We start from the raw sequence: 23,387 nt of genomic DNA on the forward strand, positions 1-23,387 counted from the left end.
TTTGTCATTGCAATCTGAAAGAGAACATATTTGTTTTCTGATTTGCTGTCTAAGTAAAATTTTAATTAAAACCCAGTCATGTGAGAGAAAATAAGCCAGTCTGACTTAATTGATAGTTGATTTAGTTTTGCAAATTTACCAAAAAAAAACCCCAAACCATCCACACACACACACAAAAACCCCCAAAAAACCAAACTAGAAACTACAGCACTGCAATAAGTAGTTTTCTGTTGTTTGGAGGTATTTAGGGACCATTGGACTGAATCCTGAGTATTGTTTCTGTTATTTTTTTAATTTATTTTTTCTCTCACAAATTAATTAATTTCCTACCATATTCATTGTTTTTACTGAGTTATTGTCCTAATGTCCAAGGCAATCCCTTCCAGAGTAAATTATTTATTAAATGTTAAACGTTTGCTTGCATGTTTTGAAGCCATGCCTCGATTTGCTGTTATAACCAGTGTGGTGCTGAAGCCTGGAAGCAGCTCCCCAGGCTGGGTCCATCAGTGTCCCCAAACTCTCCAAGATCTCATTCCTCACTCTGCTTGGCAGAGCTGCTCTTGTCCTTGGTGAGAGGCCACCTTGGCACCAAGGGCTGAGGCATTGGTGTCTTCCCAGGTGGTGGAAGAGGAACTCCAGTCATTGCCTCGCCGTCTGGAAGAGCAACAGGACACGTGTGCCGCATCTCTGAGGGTGGCTGCACACCATGAGCCCCTGGAATGGTAAGTGCAGTCCCATTCTCCATCTGGGAATGCCAACAAGCCCTTGAGCTAAAGGTCTTTGAGGGCTTTTGCAAACTGAATTGCTTTGAGGTGTAAGAGGAATGTGGTTTGTACAGCAAGAAGTGGATGAAGGTCACTTAAGCAGCTCCAGATTGTGTGGGTTTGAGCTGCATCTCCACACACACTGGAATCCCTTCTCACCAAAATCTCCTGAATTTTATTGATCTAATAATGAAACTGTCATACAGTTTCCTCATTCCTGAAACTTGTTTAAATGCATTCTTTTTTTTTTTTTTTGAAGGAGCACATCCCCACTCTGATTTATTTTAAAATGGCTTTTAGAAGGTGTCATCCTTGTGATGAAGTGTTAGGTCTGTGTTGCCAGTGTGCCATTAAAAATTGAATTTCTGACGTTTAAATGTCTCACTCATCCCAAGTGTCACAGTTTGACAGCTCTGCATGTCACATTACAGCAGAATATTATGAATCCATTTCCTCTGTCAGGTCAAAAAAAAAAAAGGACTGAAAATGAGAAAAAGCAAAATCTGCAGTCTTCTTCATTAGTGAGATGGAAATTTACAGAAATATACATGTTAACCCTGAAATTACTTAACTGGCACTCTCTACCTTGTGCTGCCTGTCATAGAACAAGCAATCTTTGTTCCATGCTCCTATACAAACACCAAGAGAATGCTGGGACAATCTTTTCAATTGTCTGCAAGCTTGTCAAATGTGGAGTGAGGGATATAAAGGGCATCAACAAACAAATAGTGTTACAAAATCAAAACATGGCCAGATCCCATTGTTTATTTTTGACTGTATCAATGAAAAGGTCGTGTGGTGTATTTCTTGTTGCTTTGTTTGGCCAACTTTAGACAGCTGTAGCTTTGGTGTCCTTTCTTTGTTCATCTATCTGGTATGCGATAACTTCAAAACATGACATCTGATCAGGTTCAAAACATTGGGAGTGTTTGCATCAGTAAGCAGAACTTCACTGATTTTGCCTAAAGTAATGAAAACGGCCTGAGCTTTCTGTTTTCTGCCTACAAGGTTTGACCAGGGAGCGTGTAGGGCATTGACAATAAATGTCTGATGCCCTCAGCTCTTGGATGTGGCTCCATTTGGCCGCTGCCTTCCCAGTTACCGGCTGTACGGCACTGCCCAGCCTCTTCTCTTGAACGACCCGGCCTCCGCTAAGAGTGCCCCCCAAAACTAACAGCTGGCATCAGGTGGCTTTTTGTTGAACAAATTACTCTGCCCTTTAAGCCTCTTCTTTTGCAGAGAACTTTCAGGAAAAGCGCGGCCGCGCCGGGCCTGCCCTGCCCGTGAGGCGCCGCTCCTCGCGCGCTCTGTGGCGGCCGGCAGGGGGCAGCAGGCGGCCGGCGATGGCGCTGTGGCGGCGGCAGGTGGGGCCCGCGCGGGGCCGCTCGGCACCGGGGCACGGCGGGGCGGCAGCGCCGAGGCTCGGGGAGCAGCCGCTCCGCCGCCAAAGGAAAAGAGGGGTCGGCCCGGGGAGCAGCGGCCGCGCTGCGGGCAGGGCTGGCGGGGACGCTCGGGGAGCGCCCGGGGCGGGGGGAGCGGGGCAGGGCGGGCGCACGGCCGCCAGGTGAGGCACGGAGCTGCCGGCCGCAGGGCGGGCGGCCCGGGACAGCAGCGGGCGGCGGCGGCCGGACGGGGAGCGGGCACGGACACGCTGCCGCCCAGGCTGAGCCCTGCCCGTGCCCTCTCCGCGCCTCCTCGGGTCCCGCGAGGGGTCGCCCGCCCTGCCCCGTTGGCTCCGCGCCCGAGCGCAGCCGCCGGTCCGGGGCACCGTGTCCCGGTCACCTCGGCCCGGCAGGGCTTCTCCAGTGCAGCCCGATGTCTCCCCCTCCGCCGCTATCCCGCCGCGGCCGGGGATCCCCAGCCTGTGTCGAGCTGGGGCTCCCCGCGGGATGCCCCGGGCGGGGCCGGAGCCGGGACTGGCCTCTCCCGGCCGCGGCGCCTCCCCGCCCGGCCCCGGGGAGCCGAGGGGGAGCCCGACAGTCCCGGTACTCCGCTCCCCGCGGCCGTTCCCCGGGTCCGCTCCTCGGGCGGCGGGCAGCGAGCCGCGCCAGGGAGCTCCGGGCTCCTACGGGGTGCCGGGAATCCCCCGGTCGGGACGGGCCGGGCGCGGGGCCGGGGGGGCCCGGGGAGGCTGCGCCGCAGTGAGCGGGGCTGTGCCGCTCTCGCCCTAGGTAGGATGGACCTGCCCCCCTGCCTCTGCCCCCATGTCCAATAAGAAGAGACCCGGCTTGACACCTGCCTATATACAGAGGAGGAGAGCAACATCTTCAGCGCTGGGCTTTGGAGGGGGGGGACCAACCCAAAACACAACACAGCATCAGGGCAGAGCGGGGGGCTCGGTGGTATTATAAAACCCCCCCAAGACTATGACTTCCAGTAAAATTGAGATGCCAGGGGAGGTGAAGGCAGATCCTGCAGCTCTGATGGCATCTCTGCATCTGCTGCCTTCTCCCGCTCTCAACCTTGAAATCAAATACACCAAGGTAAGTTGTGTTCGTTTGTTCTGGCAGAGAAATTCATGGTTTTCTCTCCAAAGGAGGGATTTTGCTTAAAATCAGTTTCATTCTGCCCTACCCAACATGAGTGCAGAGATATAAGAAAACAACTGCTAAAAGACTGCCTTGGATCTGTAATAAAAGAAAAAGATTTTTAGCCCTGTAATCATCTGAAAAACCACAGGATAATAGAAAGCAAATTGGACCTGGCTTTGCCACTTCTCTGTAAATGTACTGTTTTCTACAGAGCCGTTGGGGTTTATTTTCAGTGCAAAATCAGTAGTTCTCGGGTATGTTTTGGTTGCTTTTGATGTACTTCAGAGGACGTTACTATACATACTTGAGTATCTCAATCAGAAAATAAAAACGTTTTCTTTCTTGAATTACCCTGTGTACCCAAGGGATTCTTTTACATTTCCTGGAGGACTCTTAATACTACCAGGTTGTTACAGCACTGGAACAGGTCTCCACGAACTTCCGTGATTCTTGAAGACACCCTTGAACAATATTGCGAGAGGGCATGTTTTCCTACAAACCTTTAAAGAGCGATTTTCATAAAGAGAGGGTTAAGAACAAACCCACTGTAGAAATGTAGAAAAATCTGCTGGGTTTCTGTGGTGTCTTATGAGACTAAATTGGTTTTGTTGATTAAAATGGGCTTTAAAAACAGTCATTTGTTTGTAAATGCATTTTGCATTTTAAAATTCGTTTCTATATTTTTAATCTTTGCATCTTCAGTATCTTTAAAGAATGTTTTAATTTCTGTTGGAGAGGTTTCAGATCTATTGTATAAAGAGATTACAACGTGTCAGACTTTGTTTCTAATTACCAAGTAACTTAATAGGAAAATAAGCACATCAGCACTGGAAAAAGGTGATAACATTTTTATCTACTGGAAATACAACTTCAGGAGCTTTAATGCTGATAGGAGACTCATTTTGGCTGATGTAGTGTAATTTTTTTTCTTCCATATCATCACTTTAAAAGCTTTTCATCTTTTCTCTTTTTTTTAGTGAGTGCCAAAATTAATTTGTCCTCTAACTTGTTACAGCAATTTCTTGTTCTAGAAGAATGTGTCAGAGGAAAGTCAACTATTTTAAATTTCATTGCATTTTAATGCAAACTGCAGTATGCAAATCTAAAAATGCATATAGTTTCTTGCTCATAAATTCTTTTCAAATAGTTAAATAAGTAAGGAATGCAATTATTGGATGCTGTGTAGTGCTACACCTCGGGAGCAATCATACTGTGCAAAGAGTATTTGGCATGAATTCTGTTCATTGCTGGTTTCAGTGTGAGCTGTGCTTCAGGAGGATTTCATGGGAAGTACTTGGGAGTAGTATCACAGCCAGTTTGCATCAAAAATGTACTTGCATTTCTCTGTTCTAAAACTGGAGAATTGTTTCTAAAAAGCTTTGAAAAGGACAGCAGTCATCAGCAATCATAGCTTTCTTTCTGTGAGAATGTACAGTGACCTTTAACAAATCAATACACAATTCCATCATCTCAGATCTAAAATGTTACACATTTTATACTAATGGAACAATTAAAAGAAAGTTACTTCATTTCAATATTAAGCCAAAAACAACAGCAATGTGTTTCTTCTAAGCTTGGATATCAGGTAACTTCTGGTTGCTTTTGAGAAAATTTTGGTTTAGGACAGGTATCAAATGTTTCCCTTGGCATATCCTCTGTCTCTGTTTTTCTGTCTGTCTCGCACTTTCCTCCTTTTTCTCTTTCTCTGCAGGAAATTCAAGTGATTTATAGATAATTGGAGTCTTCAGCTTGGAGTTTTGTCTTGGGCAGGACTTTTATCCTGGATCCACTTTCCCACCTATTACAAAGAAAAACAATCAAAAAATGAAATAATGGATTGTAACTTGATTCTTTCTTTTGAGGGAGTGGTCACTTCATGTCCTAAATGACAAACAACTTCCATAAACAATAAATAACGTTAGACTAAAGCACTTTAGCGAGGAAAAAAAAAAAAAGAAAACAACAACCCCAGACCTTGTAAAATCAGACATCTGTAAGCATTCCTAGCAGTCTCTCTCCTGCGTGTTAGCTGGGAATTTTAAATACACGACCAGGACACAGAATTCTTGAACTCTTTATTACAGGTGTCTATGAATGTAAAAACATAACCATTTGGGAGTTAATTCTTTATGAAAAATAGAAGTATCTATGAACATTTAAACTTAGTGAAAAAAATTTAAATATATTTTGCCAATTACATTCTATTTCTGTAATTCTAAAGTTGGTAAATAGATAGGCTCTTTAGGGTAGAACATGTTAAAATTCCAGGATTCCCTAAGTGAGTTTTGTTAAAGATTTGTAATATGTACTGGGAAAAATAAAATTATTAATTAATCTTTTAATAACTGCATTACCCTTGGAGTTTCTATGAAAACTCGTTCCAACTACATAGATGAAACAAATATCGCCTGTGTAATTCTCATTTATTCAATTATTTAGCAGAATTATTAAAACTTGTGAAATACTACTTTGGTAAGTTTATTGAAATAAGCAGAAAACTATATGTGAAGTCCTTCCCATCCATACACCTGACAGAGCACCCAGAGGCAATGTATGTTTGGGTAGGTCAGAAAAACATGATTTAGTGATGAAAATTGCACAATGCTATGGTTTTATGTAAGATATGCAGTAGTAGCTGTTGGGACTTCAGTATTGGAAGTCAGCCTATGCTGCTTTAAAAAAAACCAGTCATTAGAAATATTTTTCCCAGTTTTTTAATACCTTGGCACAGTCTGTGAAAAATAAAGTGTTGTAGATGTGTGTAATAAGAACTGGTGAGCAGGATGTGAACCAGACATGCAGGTGAGTGTTCGAGCACACAGGGTTAAGTTTTGCGTGGCTGGCAAGGACTAGAACTGCTACATTTGGAATTATCTCTCTTTTCACTGTGATGACTCTGTAACTCTTTACTTTTTAACATTAGCATTTGGGGAGAGAGTGCATGTGCAGAATAGGGCATCTAGGAGTGTTGCAGGGAATGAGGTTGTTCCACAGCCCTGTGGCACAGCAAGCCCTCCTCAGGCTTGTCAGGAGCGTGCCGGCAGTGCTGTGCTCCATATGTAAGGGGGCTCTTAGGTAGGAAGGGGATCCAGCCCTCCCCCTGGGAATAAGTCACGCTTCTACAAAAGTCAGCTTTGTGTCAGAAACTCCCCCAGAAGGGCTGTTCCAGAAATATCAGATGTGTGAGAGAAGCAGTAGTGTAATGTCTGCTAAGGACATGTCATTGGCATGTTTAGGATGGGGAGCACAGCCCAGAGAACCTGACAGCTTCTGAGGGTGGTCAGAAGGTTCGCACTGTTACACTGATGGCTTCTCTCTTTCAAACTTTTATGAAACTCCGTTTTCCCTCCTGAGACTGTCTCCCAAGTATCTGACAGTAGATATGGAATCAGCCCAGTGGATTGAGCCCTTTGCAGTGTTTCCCTCCTGCTGTCTCCATTTGAGGAGCTAAAGGTGTTTCTGCATGATGTGGCTGTCCTTCCTTTGTTATAATCATGTTATAATGGCATCTTCACGTCTGCTTTACAAAATATTTTCATTGTGGTTTTTATAAGTTATGTTGACTCTTTCAAGGACAGCCTGGTATAGAATGAGGAGCCCAGGGCTCTCTCCTGTCACAGCTCTGTCACTACATCAGGTAGCTGAGTGAATAAACATTCTCAGTTTGCATTATGTTGAGCACACTAATCCAGATGGATGGTTTATGTTTTGTTTCTTGCTTGCCAACTGATTTAAGTCTGAGCAAGAGCTGAACAACTTTAGCATAAGGAAAAGCTGAAGAATTGTGGTTTTGAGAGCTTTTTAGAAAGAAGTGCCCTAAAGGGATGAAGTTACAGCACAGTGGTAGTGAGGAGGCACATGAAACATTTCTCTATTAACAGCCTGTGATTTTGCTGACAACCATATCTTCTTTGTCTTGTCTAAGTGGGTTTGCCTCTACCCTTGCACCACAGGCTAAAATCTGTTCAGTTTCTACACACAGGCCAGGTAAACTACCCAGCACTGCAACAGAAAGCTGTATACAGGAGTTGTATGAAGTATAGGCAAACTGCTTCTGAGTAGACAAAAGATGACAAATACATCTCAATTTGTCATATGATAAGCATCTGGGTTTGAAGTCTTTTATTTCTAGCTTTCAGTATATTCATCCCCATTGTGCTTCCTTGGCATTACCCTTTCCATTAAAATTTCAGCATGTTTTCCAGATAAAATTCTAGACTGGCATTACGATAGAAGGTGGGAAATCTATTTTATTTAGATTAATATGCAGAATCTGTTATTTTTTGAACAGAAGACAAGCTTTGGCAAAACTCAGGTAAGTGAGGAATACATGCAGTTTCCCATCTGTCTTTCCCTAAATGAGCTACTTTGGTGCCTTTTGAAGTCAGATCCACTGAGCAATGCCTGAAAAAAACAGCTTGGCTTTTGGGTCACCTAGGTGAGCACAGTTCTTTTACAAAAGATGGGGCACAGAAAATTAGAGAAGTTTACATGAAGAGTAGACAAATAGAACAGCTACTTTACCCCTTTGTGGAACACTTCAGCCTCTGATGCTGACACTAGGGATGCTGCTCTGTATCATCACAAATGATGTTTCAGTGTGTATACTGTATGAGGATTAACTGTTGTTTAAATCTCCAGTTTGAATTATCTTCCAGTGTATTCATACCTTGGTTTTAGTATTACAATCCATCAACTCAGATAGTGATCGGAAAATATTTATGCAATTCCTTCCAGTTAGTAGCCTGAATATGGGATTATTCTTTTCTCCCAAACCTTTATGGTCTTCTGCCCAAACCCAATTTACCCAAGTTTTGCATGAGGGCACAAGAAACAAGCATAGCCTTACGTGTATCCAGTCCCTGCCTTTGCCTATTCCAGTACAGCAGCCATGAGCCTTAAAAACACAGAAAACACGGGGCTGAACTGGCCCCAGCTAGAGAACTGTGTTACTGAGGGTAACTATGGCAGCAGTGACCTCTTACTGTGCTGAATCTGCTGGATCTTCAGGGAAAATGCACCCTGGTTTAATGCACCGAGCTGGACAGTAATATATTGCTGACTCTGTCTGGTTGGTAGGGTCAGATGATGCACTGAAAGACTTTCTCATTGATTTTCTCATTGCAAAAAATGTTTAACACTTCAAGTATTCAAATGCAAAAGATCCATGTATTAATTTGCATACCAAAACCAGAAGGCCAGTAATAAACAGAGCACTTGCCTGACTTGAAGGGCAGACATATTCATCCCCCTGACGCAAGCAGAGCAGAAACTTGAATATGGATCTCTAATTTCTCATGGGGAATGGGTCCAAATTTTGCCAACTTCGCCATATTGTGGAAGAATTTCATGTCATCTGTTGTTGGATAATTTACTTGTAAGTATTTATGAGGTCTCAGAGATCAGCTTGATAGCCCAGTAGGCAGGACACTAATGAAGGAAAAGTAGGATTTGAGTCTTTGCTTCAAGAATAATCATGATGTTGGACAAGAGCAAGGAATAACACACACACGCTCTCACACTCTTTCATTCTGACAAAAAAAACCAACCTCATTAATTCTCTGTTTCATTTTGTCCTCCAGAAAGACTTCCCACAGAAGCTGACCAGTTCTGGTGCATTTTCATATTACATTTCTATCTTGTAGATCTGCATTTTCTGATAAATCCCACTGTCCAAAAATCATGATGCAGCTTGTCCATCTCCCTGTGGAGATGCAAAATTGTTCCCAGCAGATCTTAATGGGCTCTGCCAGTTTGAAGTTATTCAGTGCCATAAACTGCCTGGGAGGACCACACCATGGACCCACTGGATGCAGTTATTCTCTTTTCTTTACAAGGCATGTGAACACTTCCCTTCAGTGAGCTGTTCATGGACATTGCAAATCATGGCACAGATCCACATCCAGAAGTTGTCTGAACCCTTCCTTCCAAGAGCCTTGGCATTTCCTGCCTTTGGCAAATTTCATCTCCCTTGAGTTGCCCAAATGTCATTTAACTTCAGCCCCAGTAATATTTTCTACAATACTCTGATTAGCCTGAACACTTTTATCTACAAACTCTTTACTTCACTATTAATGAGCTGCAAAGGCAGGTGAGCCAAGATATTGATTGCCAGTCACAGTAATGAAGGGGCACCTTGCTATTAACCTCTTTCCAGGGAGAATTATCCGTTTATTTCCAGTCTTTTTATCTTATCTCTTAACCACTTTTTAATCCATGGCAGGACTTTATCTTTCACCATATGGTTACTAACTTTCCTTAATAGCCTCTTGCTAAGGACTTTATCATCAAAAGCCTTTTTAAAGTCTAAATAAATTGTATCAACTGATTCATCTCGGCTTCTCATTTGACTAACTATCTTCCAAGAAATCTCACACATTTACAGAGATAAATGACAAAAGATGAGTACAGTGGTCCATATCATAAATTCTTTGTCAGGTCTTGCATAAAGTCATATTTCTTTTTTTACAGTTTTGCAGCTATCTTTTGTAAGGCTGGACTGTGGCATTTCTCTATTTATTTTTTGAAAATTCTTTTATTCTCCCCAATTCAAAAAAAACCCCACAGTTTTTTATCTGTTTGGGGTTTTTGTAGGAGTAGAACTCATTCCTTGAAACAAGTAACCAATATATCAAATCTAGTTCAGCTGAAAGAAACAACAGACAAAAAAATGCAATTCAACGAAGACAAGATCGTAAGAAAGCCATGTAAAAGTAATATAAGCACAGATGTGTAGAGGTTTAAAAAATCTTCAGAAAGCTGCAGTTCTATGCAGTTCTCTAGTGAGGAATCCTCAGACAAGGGACAAGATAGCCCTACTTAAAGCACAAAAAGTGCATGGATACCTGTGTGAAGATTTACTACCAAGTACTAGGCAGAGAATGATGAAGTCTAAACGCTGATTGCCATCCAAGGGCTCAATCATTCATTACTGTTATGTTTAGCAAATGAATTGCTGTTCAATCTGCATATTCCTATCTGGTTTTCTCCAAAACATAAGTTCCCTATTTCAGAATTTGTCCAAAACCATATTTCTATTCATGAGTCTATTCTGTGAATAGCAGTCTGCTTTTGTGACATGAATACAACACATCAATGATAAGTCACATGGTGAACTAAGGTTAGGAGCACTTCATTACTACAAGTGTGATATGTGAAGCCACATCAAAGTGTTGCTGCAATAGCATTGCTGCAATAGTCTCCCAAATGAAAAAAGAAAAAGAGAACCCAATCCTTGATTACTTGGAGTCAGTGCCTTTCATAGAGAGCCTGGTGAACTATATTGGTGACTTGAAACATAATGTATTCCAGCTTTGTTGGACTGAAGGGGGAAAATACTGCAGAGAACCAACCACATCATGTTCTGTGACCCAAGTGAAAATGTTTAAGGTCAGCTCAATCTCAATTGGCTTCAGCTGGAGGCTAAAACACTGGGACCACACTGACCACTAGAGTACATAGACCTTAATCTGTGAGGGATTTGTAGGTAATGAAGACTTTGAATTGAACTCAAAATCTAAGGGGATGCTGTGGGACAGCTGTGAGGGGCCCACAGCAGGTGGTGTGGCTACAGAAAGGATATGTTTACTAATTTCCATGTGGATTTATAGTATGCCCTAATTTAAAATAAGTGAGTTACAAAAAATCCATTTGGAAAGCCACAAAAATACTAGAAGAGTTGCATGGTAAAACAGGCTGCAGCCCCTTTGCTGAACTTGGAAAGAGGATGCCAGGGGGACACTGCCTTCTTACCATGCTCTGGTCCTGAGGCAATGATTACCCTAAATCCCTTGGGTTTTACTCAGAAACTATCAGAAAGTGCCTTCCCAGAGAGAAATTCCAAAGACATGTATTTACCCAGGTAAGGTCTTATCTCTATATGGGACTGATTTCTTTCCAAAGCAGAGCTATTTACCATTCTGTGTAAATACAGGTATTTTTAGACTGTCTTATAAAGGCTGATCTTATCCTATTGTGAGTAGGTCAGTATGCCTTAAATTTGTCAGAATGTCAGGTGTGCATTTCATCTGAAATAGATCTCTCCAATTGGAAGATCCTTCCAGGTCTGTGCTGTGGCATTGTTTTCTCATGCTTCAGCTGAGAAACACCACTTAATGCATCATCATCATCCTCCTCATCACCCCACCATCACCCTGGTACACTCTAAGTGGCTTTTATGCAATTCCTGATGCCTTTTGAAAACTGGAAGAATTGATGCAGTAGATTTCAGGATGCATTAGCATTTTCTGAAATAAAAAGAAATCAGGATTTCTTTTTATTTCAGGAATTTTATTTCAACTCCTTGCAGCACAGCTGGGAGTGAAGCACTGGACCTGTCCTGGACTCGGCCCTTAAATGATTTTTGGTGTACTGCTGGTGTTAGATTTTTATTAAAGATGATTCCCCAGAACAAGTATTTTTACCTGTCAGTTTCCAGTCTTCCAATTAGTGGCTCTGCTTTTCTAATTTTTGAACAGAAATATAATCTACCTTGGGATAGCCAAATAAGGATCTCCCCAAAATACACAGCCACCTCTGGAATTATCTTCAGTCTCCCTTCCATAGCCAGGTTGTGTTCAGAATCCAGTGAGCCTTCCACAGACCATATCTGCTTATTTATTTAATTTAGGCTTCTCTTGGCTATTTTATTTGTTACCTTTCCAGTAATTTTCTTCAGATTATTTAGTATGTTTAGTAGCAATTTTTATTTTTTGTGTTTGCAGTCTTTGTGTTTTCCAGCCTACTTTTCCTCTCCTATCTTCCTTCTTTGCCACCCCATTTATTTTTTTGTTTGTGCTTCCCGTTTTTAACCTTGGGAATGCAAATCCTTTTTGACTCTTTCACATTCTTAAGCCTCCATGCTGATTCTATGGATTTTAATTTCTGAGCTTCAAGCAGGGAGTTTCTAAGTTACTTCCTCTTTAAAAAAAGTCTGCTTCTTGAAGTTTAGTATCCCAGAGAGTATGGCTTCTTCATGTGTTTCTCTCCTGCAATGAAGCTGGAATTATTTACATGGTAACCATTTCTCAGGGGTTCAGACACAATTTTTAGTCCTTGACAGGACTATGTCAAATGTTGTTTACATTAGGATACAGAAAACTCTGTTCTCTACACACTATTTGAGTGCAGTTTTCACTGAACTAATAGGGAGTTATTTTGGCTCCAGCCTTACTGCCTTCATACTCTTTTTCCTCTTCAGTACCACTTCAATGTCACTTCAGCTGCTCTTATTTTGAAGTCAGTACCTCACTCCAGTATTATCCTTCACGATCTCCACTGCTTCTCTATCCGTGGGTCCGTGTTTTGTGTTATTTCTCCCCTCCAAGCAGTGCCCACGCAAAGCGTTGCAGACACAGAGCTCTCCCCCCTGCAGCCTGACTTGTCCTCCCTACACAGCTTACACGTAAAAAGTGTGGTATGCCTCTGATAATTCTCATCCCCTTAATGCTCAAAACCCGCTGGTTTTTCCTCTCAGTGATACAGTCCAGATCACCCATTTTCACACTCGGCTTTCTTAGGCTGGTTTATAGGCACTTGTGCTTTTATTTCCCAGCTATAAGATGACCTAGATGAAAATTGTGATCTAGTTAGTTGAAAAACCCTGTAAAGTCTTTTCAGCTCAGTCACAAAAGCACTTCCCATGACACTGCACCTCACTTTTATTTACCATTCTGCTAGTGTAAAATGTCCTTAAAATAGAATTTAATTTTAAACTGGGTTTAATACTTCTTTATATTGTCAAATTGATTTGAGAAGGCATTTATGTAACTGACAGGTAGATGCATAGATTTCTTTTTTTTTAAGGAACCACTTCATTTTGTTGTCTGAAACATATTTGGAGTATATTTTAAACGTGCTTTGCACCCAGACATAAAAGCACTGTCCTGATTCTACTGGATATTTTCAAAGCTTACCATAACATATGCATTTTACATTTGCTTATGGGTTTTTTTCAGCTGTAACAGAAATAGTTTACTTTCGAGTTTGTCAAAAGAAACTCGAAAGTAAAGAAATTACAATAGCAAGAAATTACCACTACCTTACAAATCAAGACACTTTTTATTTTTCTCCAGTTGCTTCAGTTGTGACACACTGTTGCAGCAGTCCTGTACCAGAATGGCCTGCACAGACCTTGAGAAACAAGCACAGCTGTTTTTCAGGATATCTGGCTAAGCCTTTACCCCCTTTTCCATCAGTGCCTGACATTTTGTTGGTCTTCCTCTTTTTGTCCTTATCACACTTTCTTTACCACGGCCACTTAACAGCCTCTTCTCTTTTGTGATGTTTATTGGATCTGTTTTCCTGAGAGGTGAAAATCAAGCTCTGCTTTTTTCACTATTAATTTGAAACAGTGATCTAAGAATAACACTAAATGTGCTATAACTATGCTGATGATGGCCTAGGAGTCTTGGTGGTCCAACCCTTTGATAGTAGTTTTTAAATCCATTTGTTACATTACTTAAGATGTTTTTAGCTGTTATCACTCAACTGCAAGTGTTAATATTCTGCTCCATCACATCTTTCAGAAGGCATTAATTGATTCAGCCTCACTGTAAAACTGTGACAAGGTTCCTTCACAGATGGGGGAGTTTAAATTTGTGGGAGTGTAACCATGACTAACTCAGACAGTAGGTCAGTGTCAGAGGCAGGATCTCTTGCTAAACCAGCCAGACTACAAGAAGATCAAGCCTCTATTTTTGTACATGGTATTCTGGGAAATGGCAATACAGATGAATTTTGGAGCTGGTGTTTACCTGTGGATGCATGTCTGCATTTCTCTATGTTATTAACTGCACACTTCTCTGTGTACTCACTATACACACACACACACAGCATAGATGAAAAGACCCCTTTCTTTGCGCTCTTTGCTCTCTTTCTGTGTCACTTCATCAGGAGTTGTCTCTGTTGCTGTTCCTCTGAGTGTTGTCAGGGAGGCAGTGCCCTCCTTGCTGCAAAGTCTGCATAATGAGTTCAGATGGAGCTGAAGCTGGTGATGTTGTTCCCCTCTGTACTTCTCTTTAGGAGGAGGAATATTCCATCAGTGCAAAGCGGTGACAGTACTGGAACTCCAGTTCTGGTATTGCTTCTATTGACATCTCAAAGGTTTTGTTTTAGTAAGGCTCTCCAGCATGGAGGGAGAAGGAAAGCCCTCCTATTTAGATACCAAGCAGGAGCCCAGTGCAGAACATGCCCACTGACTGGTGCAGCTCAGCTCTTCCTCCCATGAGCCAAGACAATTGCTTTTAATGTCTGCATTCTGCATGCAGCACCAATGTGTTCATGCTCTTGCTCTCTGTCTCAGTTAATTTCTTTCCTTGAGGGAGCAACAGGACAAATCCTTTGATAACTTGTTTCCTGGTTAGAAGCCTTTACCTGCTTTCCTGGATTGGTTCCCTGTGGCTGGGAACCCTTGTAGTCAGCTCTTCCAGCTGTTTGCCTAAATGGTCTTTAGGGAGACTAAAAGAAATGAACCAGGAACAGCAACATTTGACTTCAGCCAGGTCCCATGGGAATTCACTTATTACTCACTGGATTGGATTGGCAACATACCTTCTACCTTCCACCAGGTCCCTGCCAAAGGCTGCATGCCATGAACCTTCCCCAGCAGCTGTCACTGCTGTGCTCCTTGCAGAGGTGGGGCACTGGGGGACATGTTTGCTGTAAATAATACTGGGCTTCATACCTTTACACACCAATAGTACTTGCAATGTCTGGGTGAAAAATTTCTCAGATTCAAGTCTTGATAGTGATTTTAGCCATTTAGTGATCATGTGTCATTGTGTTTACTACAGGCATAAATCCTGTCTTGTAGACAGCAGGAAAACTAATGAGGTTTTCCCATATTCTGGCATCCTTACAAGAGATTCCAGCAGAGAAAAATGGAGTTTGGTTAAAATGGGGAAAAGAAATGCGAATTTTAGAGGAAATGGGGAGAGTGGATCTTGGGACTGCATATATGAGTATTCAGGTTTTTAAAAGAAGGCTCTTTATTGACAAGATTTATAGCATGCTTTGCTCATTTAAGGAGAGCTCAGTATAACCAGGTATTGGGTTTGCCCTAAGCCACTTTTTTAATACTGCATGTTTGGCAAAAGTTTAGGGTCATGTTTTAGATTTTCATACTCTAAGTCATTAGTCTATTTCTATTTAAAGTTCATATAAGAGCTCGTTTTTTCATGCAGGCCTTCATCTCTATACAGAATAACTTGTTGGTCATATACAAAAGTGTTAAATTCTATCAAACATAGGCGTTATTTTTTTATATCCTCAGGTGTTCTGTTTGATTGGGACTGTAATCAGCTCTTGCAAGAACACTCCACATCCAGTTTTAGTCTTAGTACCACAGTGTACTTTGAGGTGTAAATCTGTCAGGTATCCAAGCACAGCAGGATACTTTGACAGTTTAAACCCAGTTCTCCCCAATCAGCCCTATGAATAATAAAAAGCAGAATGACCTATTCCAGTTTTGTACATGTAAAAGGCAATGACTCAATCAACAGAAAGAACTGGAGGAGAAATTAGAACTGAACTCTGAGGAAAGGTAGTCTAACAGTTTCTTCTCTCCAGAAGAATATTCTAAAGTAAATAAATTAGTATTTACCAAGACTTTTTATTGAAAAGAATTTTCAGCCTGAGAGATTTCATTGCAGCATTGAATGAGAGGTTTTGGGTTCCTTTGCATGTTCTTGAAGAGCAAAAGGAATTTATAAATCTGACTTTTGGGAATTGTTATCTCACAGCTTCTTCTAACAAACACAACAATTTGTTTTAAAGGCTTTCACCAAAGATGTCATGAGTGGTAATCCCTATGTTGTAAGTGGGTACTCAATGTGATTTAACTTAATGCTGATGATGCAAAGCTATTCTCCCCCAAAGCCCATTAAGAACATCCAATTTTCTGGTAGACTAACACTCCTGCTTACTATCGTGGAGATAAGTGACTGTTTAACCAGGACAATAAGTAATACTTTCAAACCAAGGCTGCAAAACTGAGTGGTCACAAAACTGTTCTTTGTGCAAGTTCAGACTTTGAATGTAAATGTCACAAGCTGAGTTTTTTGTTTTTAGGAGTAGTTTGAATTTCTGTATGTACACATATGTACACACAGGTTCTTTGCATCATCTTAATGGGTGTGCTGGTGAATATCATTATTTATGATATCAGTAGGCATGGTCTAGTAAGAAAAAGGCCAGTGCAAGCCATTTGTGTAAATTAAGTAAAGAAACCAATAAATAATGAGGTTTATTTTATGTCTCTCTAAAGTGCAGATAATTCTAACAGTTTATCCAAGATAATGCTTCTCACAGCACATGTTTTTTGTGGCTTCTGTACATGTAGAATGGCACAAAAGGAAATGTCTCTGGCATCATTAACACAACATGCTAACAGTAATATTTGAAAAGCTTCAGGATGCAAAGTAGAAGCGAAGGCAAACTTTTCAGGAGCTTAAGGCTGCTCACTTGGGTCTAATATAGACTTAGCACTTTGCAGGTCAGTGGCTCTGCTATTTGTCTCTGACCTAACAGATCTGGAGTTCTTCACATCAAAACCAAGTCTTGCTGAGCTGAGATCAAACGTGTTAAGGTAAGGATCTTGCCAGTGATTTATCGTGCCAGGGAGGGTGATCAGGCCATAAGGGGCCACTGCAAATGAAGCTGACATTCCAGCAATTTCTCATGTGTAGTTATAAGGTAATTTTCTCAGGCAGAGCCTTAAGTCAAAATAAATTTGCTTATTGTATTTTTCTGTGTTGCCTATAATGTCTGAAATCCTAGGAGGAATATTTATTTATGCAGCACAGCTAATTTCTAAGTAAGAACTTGTTCCTGGTGATGAACATTTAAAATGGCAGTTACCTACAAGGGAGATTAAATTTTTCCAAATGGCAGAACATATTTCCCATGTACAGATTAATAGCTCACACTGTTTTCTGTCACACATAAGGAGCACACAAGACTGGCAATGCACAAACAATGTAAAACACAGGAGAACTACACAGAGTAATACGAGTCTTGTTTGTACAAACCCCTCCTCATTCCCACCATTTCAAATGAGCACTTGTGGAAGGGTTTCCAGGATCAAGTTCTTAATAGCCACAACTTCATTAAAGCCCAGTGACAGCCCAATAATTAATTATGTAAACAAATACTCCTCCTCTCCAGTCTCGATTTAGTGGATTTTTAAAAATCTTTCATTATTTCACTTTTTAAGGTGCAATAAGTGACATCAAGGATCATTCTCCATAAAAACCACTGCCATCTTTACCCAACTCATCCAGTGATGGTTTGTCTGTAATTAGTGAAAATGGAAAGCACAGTTAATGTTTTAGTCATCCTGGTTTCACAAGCAATGTTTTCTGATGCTGTTAAATTGAGTAAATGTTCTCCAGCAATTAAAGAGTCCCACTGATGAAAGGATAAGTAAAGCTTGGGAGCTTAGTTTCTTAGGAATACATGAAATATTACCTGAGCTATGTTACTGCTCCTGTATTGTTCTACTAACAGCAGACAAATTCTTCATTAACTGAAAAAAGTAAAAATTACTTTGAGGAAAGCCTTTATGTTCTGCAATGAAAGTTTTTTCCCACAGGTTTAATAAGGCAGCCAAAAGGAGTAAAATGTTTGTGGTGGGTATAGTTCAACAGACAATACAATCTGAAGTTTCTTCTCTTTAGATTAATTTTCTTGAACAACCAGGCACAAAATAATCCCTTTAATGAGACTGAATGGAAATAACGGATGCTGTACCAGCATGTGGCACAGTGAGAAACTAAAATAGAAAAGGGTATCATCACAGTTTGGCAGCCTGGGTTTTGTGCAGGAAATACTTGGGGGGGGAGGAGGAAAGTAAGCACGCTACTGCATGTTGCTAAGACTTATTTAATCTTCTTAACTAATTACTCACACTTCCTAATTCAAAATCATACAAACAAAAATGTTTAGATAAGCTGGGAGTTTTTTCAAATGGGTACCCCCTACAGCTTAGAAAACAAACATGACAGGTTTCCCCTGTCTGATGTGCTGCCATTTGCAGAAGAACAGACCCAACTCCCAGAAAGACAGAAGACTAATTAAGACAGGAAGACAGGCAGGTCAAACATTTGGCGTGAGGGATGAGGGACATAGGGGAGAAAAAATCATGTTACATTCCACTTTCACAGCAGACTGACGGGAGGCTTCAAGCCTTTCTCTGATTCCATTTGCTGCTCAGAGACCCTGAATTCCTCTGGTTTCTCCTCCCATCACACCCCTTTCCTAGCATACCATTCCCTAAACCTCTTCTGTCTGTGAGCTGGCTCAGTGGGGCACTTGCTCTATCTGCCTTTAAGCACCCGAACATCCAGGTGAGCAGAACAGGGCAGCAGCCCCTACAGACAGGTCCTGCTCTGCCCTCTCCTCCCACCTCTCTGGGACTGAAAAGATCCCAAGCTCCTGCCACCATGAGGGCTCGATCATGGGAATCCTCCTCCAGCTCATGTCAGCCACACTGAAGCCTGACTTAAATTACACAGGCCAAAGTGTCACCAAATCTTGATGTATTCACCTCTTTCAAACACTTGGCTTCTGATCCAAAGTCCACTGGTATGAAGCACTGGCTTTAATTTTGGTAGAGTTGACTCAGGCCTTCTACTTGGGATTTACACCCAGAGAAGGCAAACACCCTGGTCTTCTCATCAGACACCTCCCCTTGGCACAGGACTGGGCTTGCACAAGCAAAATTGTACCAGAGCTGGCTGCACTGCTGCACAGACAGTGAAACCACTCACTTCTTGGGCAATTTATTTCTGATTCCACTTTTTTGATCCTCCTGCTGTACTATGTTTCTAAAGGTTTAAAATTCTCCAACCCTCTCAATGCACTCACAAGTTTGCCCTCTAGATTTCTTGAGTGCAATTTCAAGCTTGAATTTATGAAAGAAAGCCACATTTATGGTACACCAGGTCCAAAAGCAATGACATTATTTAATCAGGCTCTGAGGTCCAAATGAGACTTTAAAAAAAGATGAACTACCTCACAGCACACAGAGCTTTTAGAACAGAGCTCTTTTTCCTTTTCTTTTTTTTTTTTTTCTTTCTTTTTGTATTTTTACAGTATGGGGGCAGGGGGAGGGGGGTGAGAGTAAGGAGAGAGAAGGACAACCCAGCAGCCAAAGAGGAAAAATAAAAATCAACATGTTCTGGTTTTGTTTGGCCTTTCAGACCTCACAGGCTCTAGAGCATGTGTCAAGTTTCCAGTGAAACAGCTTTGTTTCCCAGTACAAACATCCCTCTGGAGGCTGTTGCCACTGATTCCCTTTCCTCAGCTGGGGCCTGATTCAGCTCCCACTGAAACCAGCTGGATTTTTTACTTTTGTTCTACTCTGGACCTCTTGGACCTCTTGTAGCTGAAAACCAGCTGTGCCCACGGGAGCTTGCTTGCCTGAATTAGATTTGGTGCAACGTTCCTCTGCAGTTCACTGTTATTCTCACACAATTGCAGTTCCTCCACAGCTGAAAGGCATCTCACTGAAGAACCCAAATCTGGGTAACTTCTGAGGATGATTCTGCTCAGGGGTAATGAACAACATGAGAACCAGCTGTGCTGAGGTGCTGGGCCAGCCAGGCTGCCTTGGCTTGTGCAGGGCTATCCCTTGAAAGCTGCAGAGCCACTGGCACTGCCCAGACAGGCTCATTCATGGCTCAGAAGCAGGGCCCTGCAACCTCCTTGGGGAGGTTGGCCTTAAAGCCCATTACTCACCTTTTGTGAACTGCCAGCAAGAAGCTGTGAATCTTGATGGTCAACTGAACAACCCTCTTAAAAATAAAATTAAATGGCACTGCTGATCCATCACTGGTCATTCAGCCAGCAGACTGCTAGGATTGGCCTTTGCTTTCCTAGTGCCTTCTTATAAAGCAGGGTTTGCTGATTCCATAGCCAGCTGTTGGTTTCCAGTCACTCCCAGGAGTGCCTCACAACACACTCTAGAATGTGAGAGATTTGCTGTATCAAGACAGCCATAAAAGTGAAGGAAAACAAGGCCTGTGAAAATAAACAAGCTGCACCTCTGATTGGCAATCCCACCTAGTTCATTCCCTTACAATTGTGCTAATCATTAGGACTCTTGAAATGTTTCCCAAGGAGAGGAAATGAAGTTGCTGAGATGGGAAAGGATATGAAATTTCCTGACCAGACTGAGGCACAGGTGCCCGGTATCTGGGATGTTATGCAGTATTTACCAAGGGAAATGCTGCTGCTGGATTTTTTGCATGCCTCTAAAATTGTTGTCCGTCCCCCCTAAAAAAGAAGTGCCATTATGTACTTCTAGTGCCTCCAGCTCTGAGAAGATGCTGAGGGCCAAGCAGCTGGGATTCTCTTATAAAGTACTTTGGCATCTGATGCCCCCTCCCCCATCCCAGCAGATTTAGTGTCAAAAGCTCTCTAAGGAAAAAGCCACATATGAAAAAAAGATCTTTGATGGAATGAAACTATAACCAGCTACTAAATCAATTGAGTTAGGAAATTCCCATTCCTTCCTCCATTCATCCAGAACCAAATCTCCTGTGGGAAGCCATTATTATTTGGATGTTAAAATCCTCTTCCTGTACCAAAAAACATTTCTAGGAGCTGCAACAGCACAAAAACCTTGTTTATTAAATCCATGGGAAAATAATTCCACCTCCAAAGAGCTGAATGCAGGGCCACTGTCTGTGCACTGCCTGAAGTTCTGAGTTAAACAGCTGGGGAGCCTGAAGAAAATATCTCATGACATCATCACTAAGCAATATCGAATTAAGAATGTAGATCATCATTTCACTCACACATCATTTGAGAACATTTTCAAGAAAGGAAATGAAAAGTTACATTGTTGCCACCTGTGTTGATTACTCTTATGAATTAAGAGAGCCCAAAATATTTTTTTTCCCTGTATGTTTTAAGGAGAGGCAATACAAAAAAGAGAGGCAGTGAGCATGCAGGAATCCCCAGTGAATGTAAAAATCAGTTCCATTTCCCAAATCCGGGGCTAGCCCCTGGCTCACAGCAGAGGGAATTTCAAGTGCCATGAAAATAAAGCTCCTTCAACTAAAAGCTGCAAAGGAGGTATTAGTTCTGTGTTTTATTTTAGTTAATTGTATTTATACACACACTCATAAAGATAGTTGTTTAGTACTTCCTTGCTGGTAAATAGTGTTGAAAACGCATTTTCTCCCTGCTCTAAATTTTGCTATTGCTGCACAGCAGATCAGAATGTCAGCCTGGGTATGTACACATCCCTTCCTCTTTGAATACTTATCACTCCAATTACCTGCATGGTTTAAAATGAACATTAAGTTGCTAAATATTACTGAGCCAGCTGGGATGGATGGCTACTGAAACAAGAGATTGTAGCTGTTTATTTGCAAAGCTAAATTTGCTTTGTGTTATGCTACAAACATTTACTCTTGGCTTGATTTCAAAACTGATGAGCATCCAGAATGCTATTGAACTCAGTGTGTAATGCTTGTGAAATACAGGTCTTGTCCAAAATGCAATGTATGATTTTCTTCCAACTACATGTCAGCAGTTTCAAAGTAGCTTGGAATTTTTACATGGTAACTTTGGAGTTTACTTTTCCTTTGTACACTTTTCAGTATGATGAGGTATCTCCAAGGCTCTGAACAGTCACTTGACCTGTAGGATTAGTCAGATTGATTTCTTGATCAGCCCTGTGAACTCTGGCAACAGAGGCCATATATAATTAATTAGCCACAGGCAGGATTTGAACCTAGTGAATACATGGTGGGACGGTTATCTTGCAAAGCTCTAGTACAGGATCTGTGAGAACATGAGTGTATGAGCAAGAGGTTATTGTCAGTACCAGGAGAGATGTGACTGTTCTCTTTAGGAAAATCCATGCCCTTTCCATCTTTCATTTGAAAAGGAACAGAAATTGCCCATGAGATCTCCTGAGAATGCTGACACTCCAAGGGGCATCGTTCACAGAGGCAGCTGGGAGCTCCCACCTCTGGGAGCTGTCACAGTGCTCTGTTTGGAACAGCCCCTCGCACCCGCTAGCCTCACACACCCCAGCATCTGCACCCCCAGCTCCCCTGCTCTGCTGGCCCCTTTGGCATCACTGGGGAACAGAAAAGGTATTTGGTTTCCTCCTTCACCCCCTGCACACCAGCCTCAGGCAGACTCCACTCACAGGAGGCCTTGGCTGCTTTGCCACTTGGGTTTGTTCTTGGCTAAATGGCTGCACTGACAGGGACACCTCAGTCCAGCAGCAAAGTTGGCCTTTTATCTTCTTGCTCTGACATTACTGCCCTTACTGCCTCTACTGAGAGTAAATGGCAAACAAAACGTTTGTGTATTCCAAGATTTTTCAAGTGCTCCCTTCTTCCCTTTGCCTTTTGGCACAATGCTATTGATAGCACCCAACAGGCCAGATTATTTAACTACCACAATACCACATAGCAAATGCATGACACACTATAGACTTTTCTTTTTCTTCTCCCTACTGCATATCACAAAAGGTAACACTAGGACTCAAACAAAAACAAATTACCTCAGGAACTCCTGGAAAACTCAAGTGGTTAATCAGTTACCTTTTATTTACATATATATGCTTAATGCTGAATTAAGTTGTAAAAACCAAAGGCTGATTTATAGCCCCAGTCAGCCTTAATTAACATTGATTCCAGGGGAATAGTAAATGTGAATAGCCTTCACAATTGAGGTTGAACAATGAACTCACTGGGTGTTGTCCAATTTGTAGCATGATTTACATGGAAGCAAGCCCTTCTTTTTCTAAGGTTACCCCTTTTTTATCTGGTGTTTAGGATGGGTTATATATAATCCATAGATAGGAACATTTGCTGTCAAATATTCCCTCTGATTTAGAGTTAGCCTTTAGCATGATCACTATAAATAAGGGAGAAAAAAAACCCAATTTGAGGCTTTGCAGGGATTCCTTTTTCTTGCAATGTGTCATCGCTTCTCCATTTCATGGCATTTTTACGAAGTGGCCATAATGAAAGTCAGATTAAATGTACAGGATATATACATTTAATCAACAGCCATTGGAGTCAGTAGTGCTGGAAGAGTTATAAAAGCCCCTGTGAATGCAAATTTA

The 23,387-nt window shown here is 41.8% G+C and overlaps 1 protein-coding gene across 1 annotated transcript in view; it reads left to right on the plus strand.

The window, feature by feature from the left end:
• Nucleotides 1-2,962: 2,962 nt before the first annotated feature.
• Nucleotides 2,963-23,387, plus strand: part of ALDH1A2 (aldehyde dehydrogenase 1 family member A2) — a 52,348-nt gene continuing 31,923 nt past the window's right edge. The window contains exon 1 of the mRNA XM_036389893.2: nt 2,963-3,247. Coding sequence (XP_036245786.1) covers nt 3,131-3,247 — 117 coding nt within the window. The 5' untranslated portion in view covers nt 2,963-3,130. The remainder of the gene's footprint in view (nt 3,248-23,387) is intronic.

The sequence above is a fragment of the Molothrus ater genome, chromosome 13 (assembly GCF_012460135.2).
Source record: "Molothrus ater isolate BHLD 08-10-18 breed brown headed cowbird chromosome 13, BPBGC_Mater_1.1, whole genome shotgun sequence".
NCBI classification, from domain to species: Eukaryota; Metazoa; Chordata; class Aves; order Passeriformes; family Icteridae; genus Molothrus; species Molothrus ater.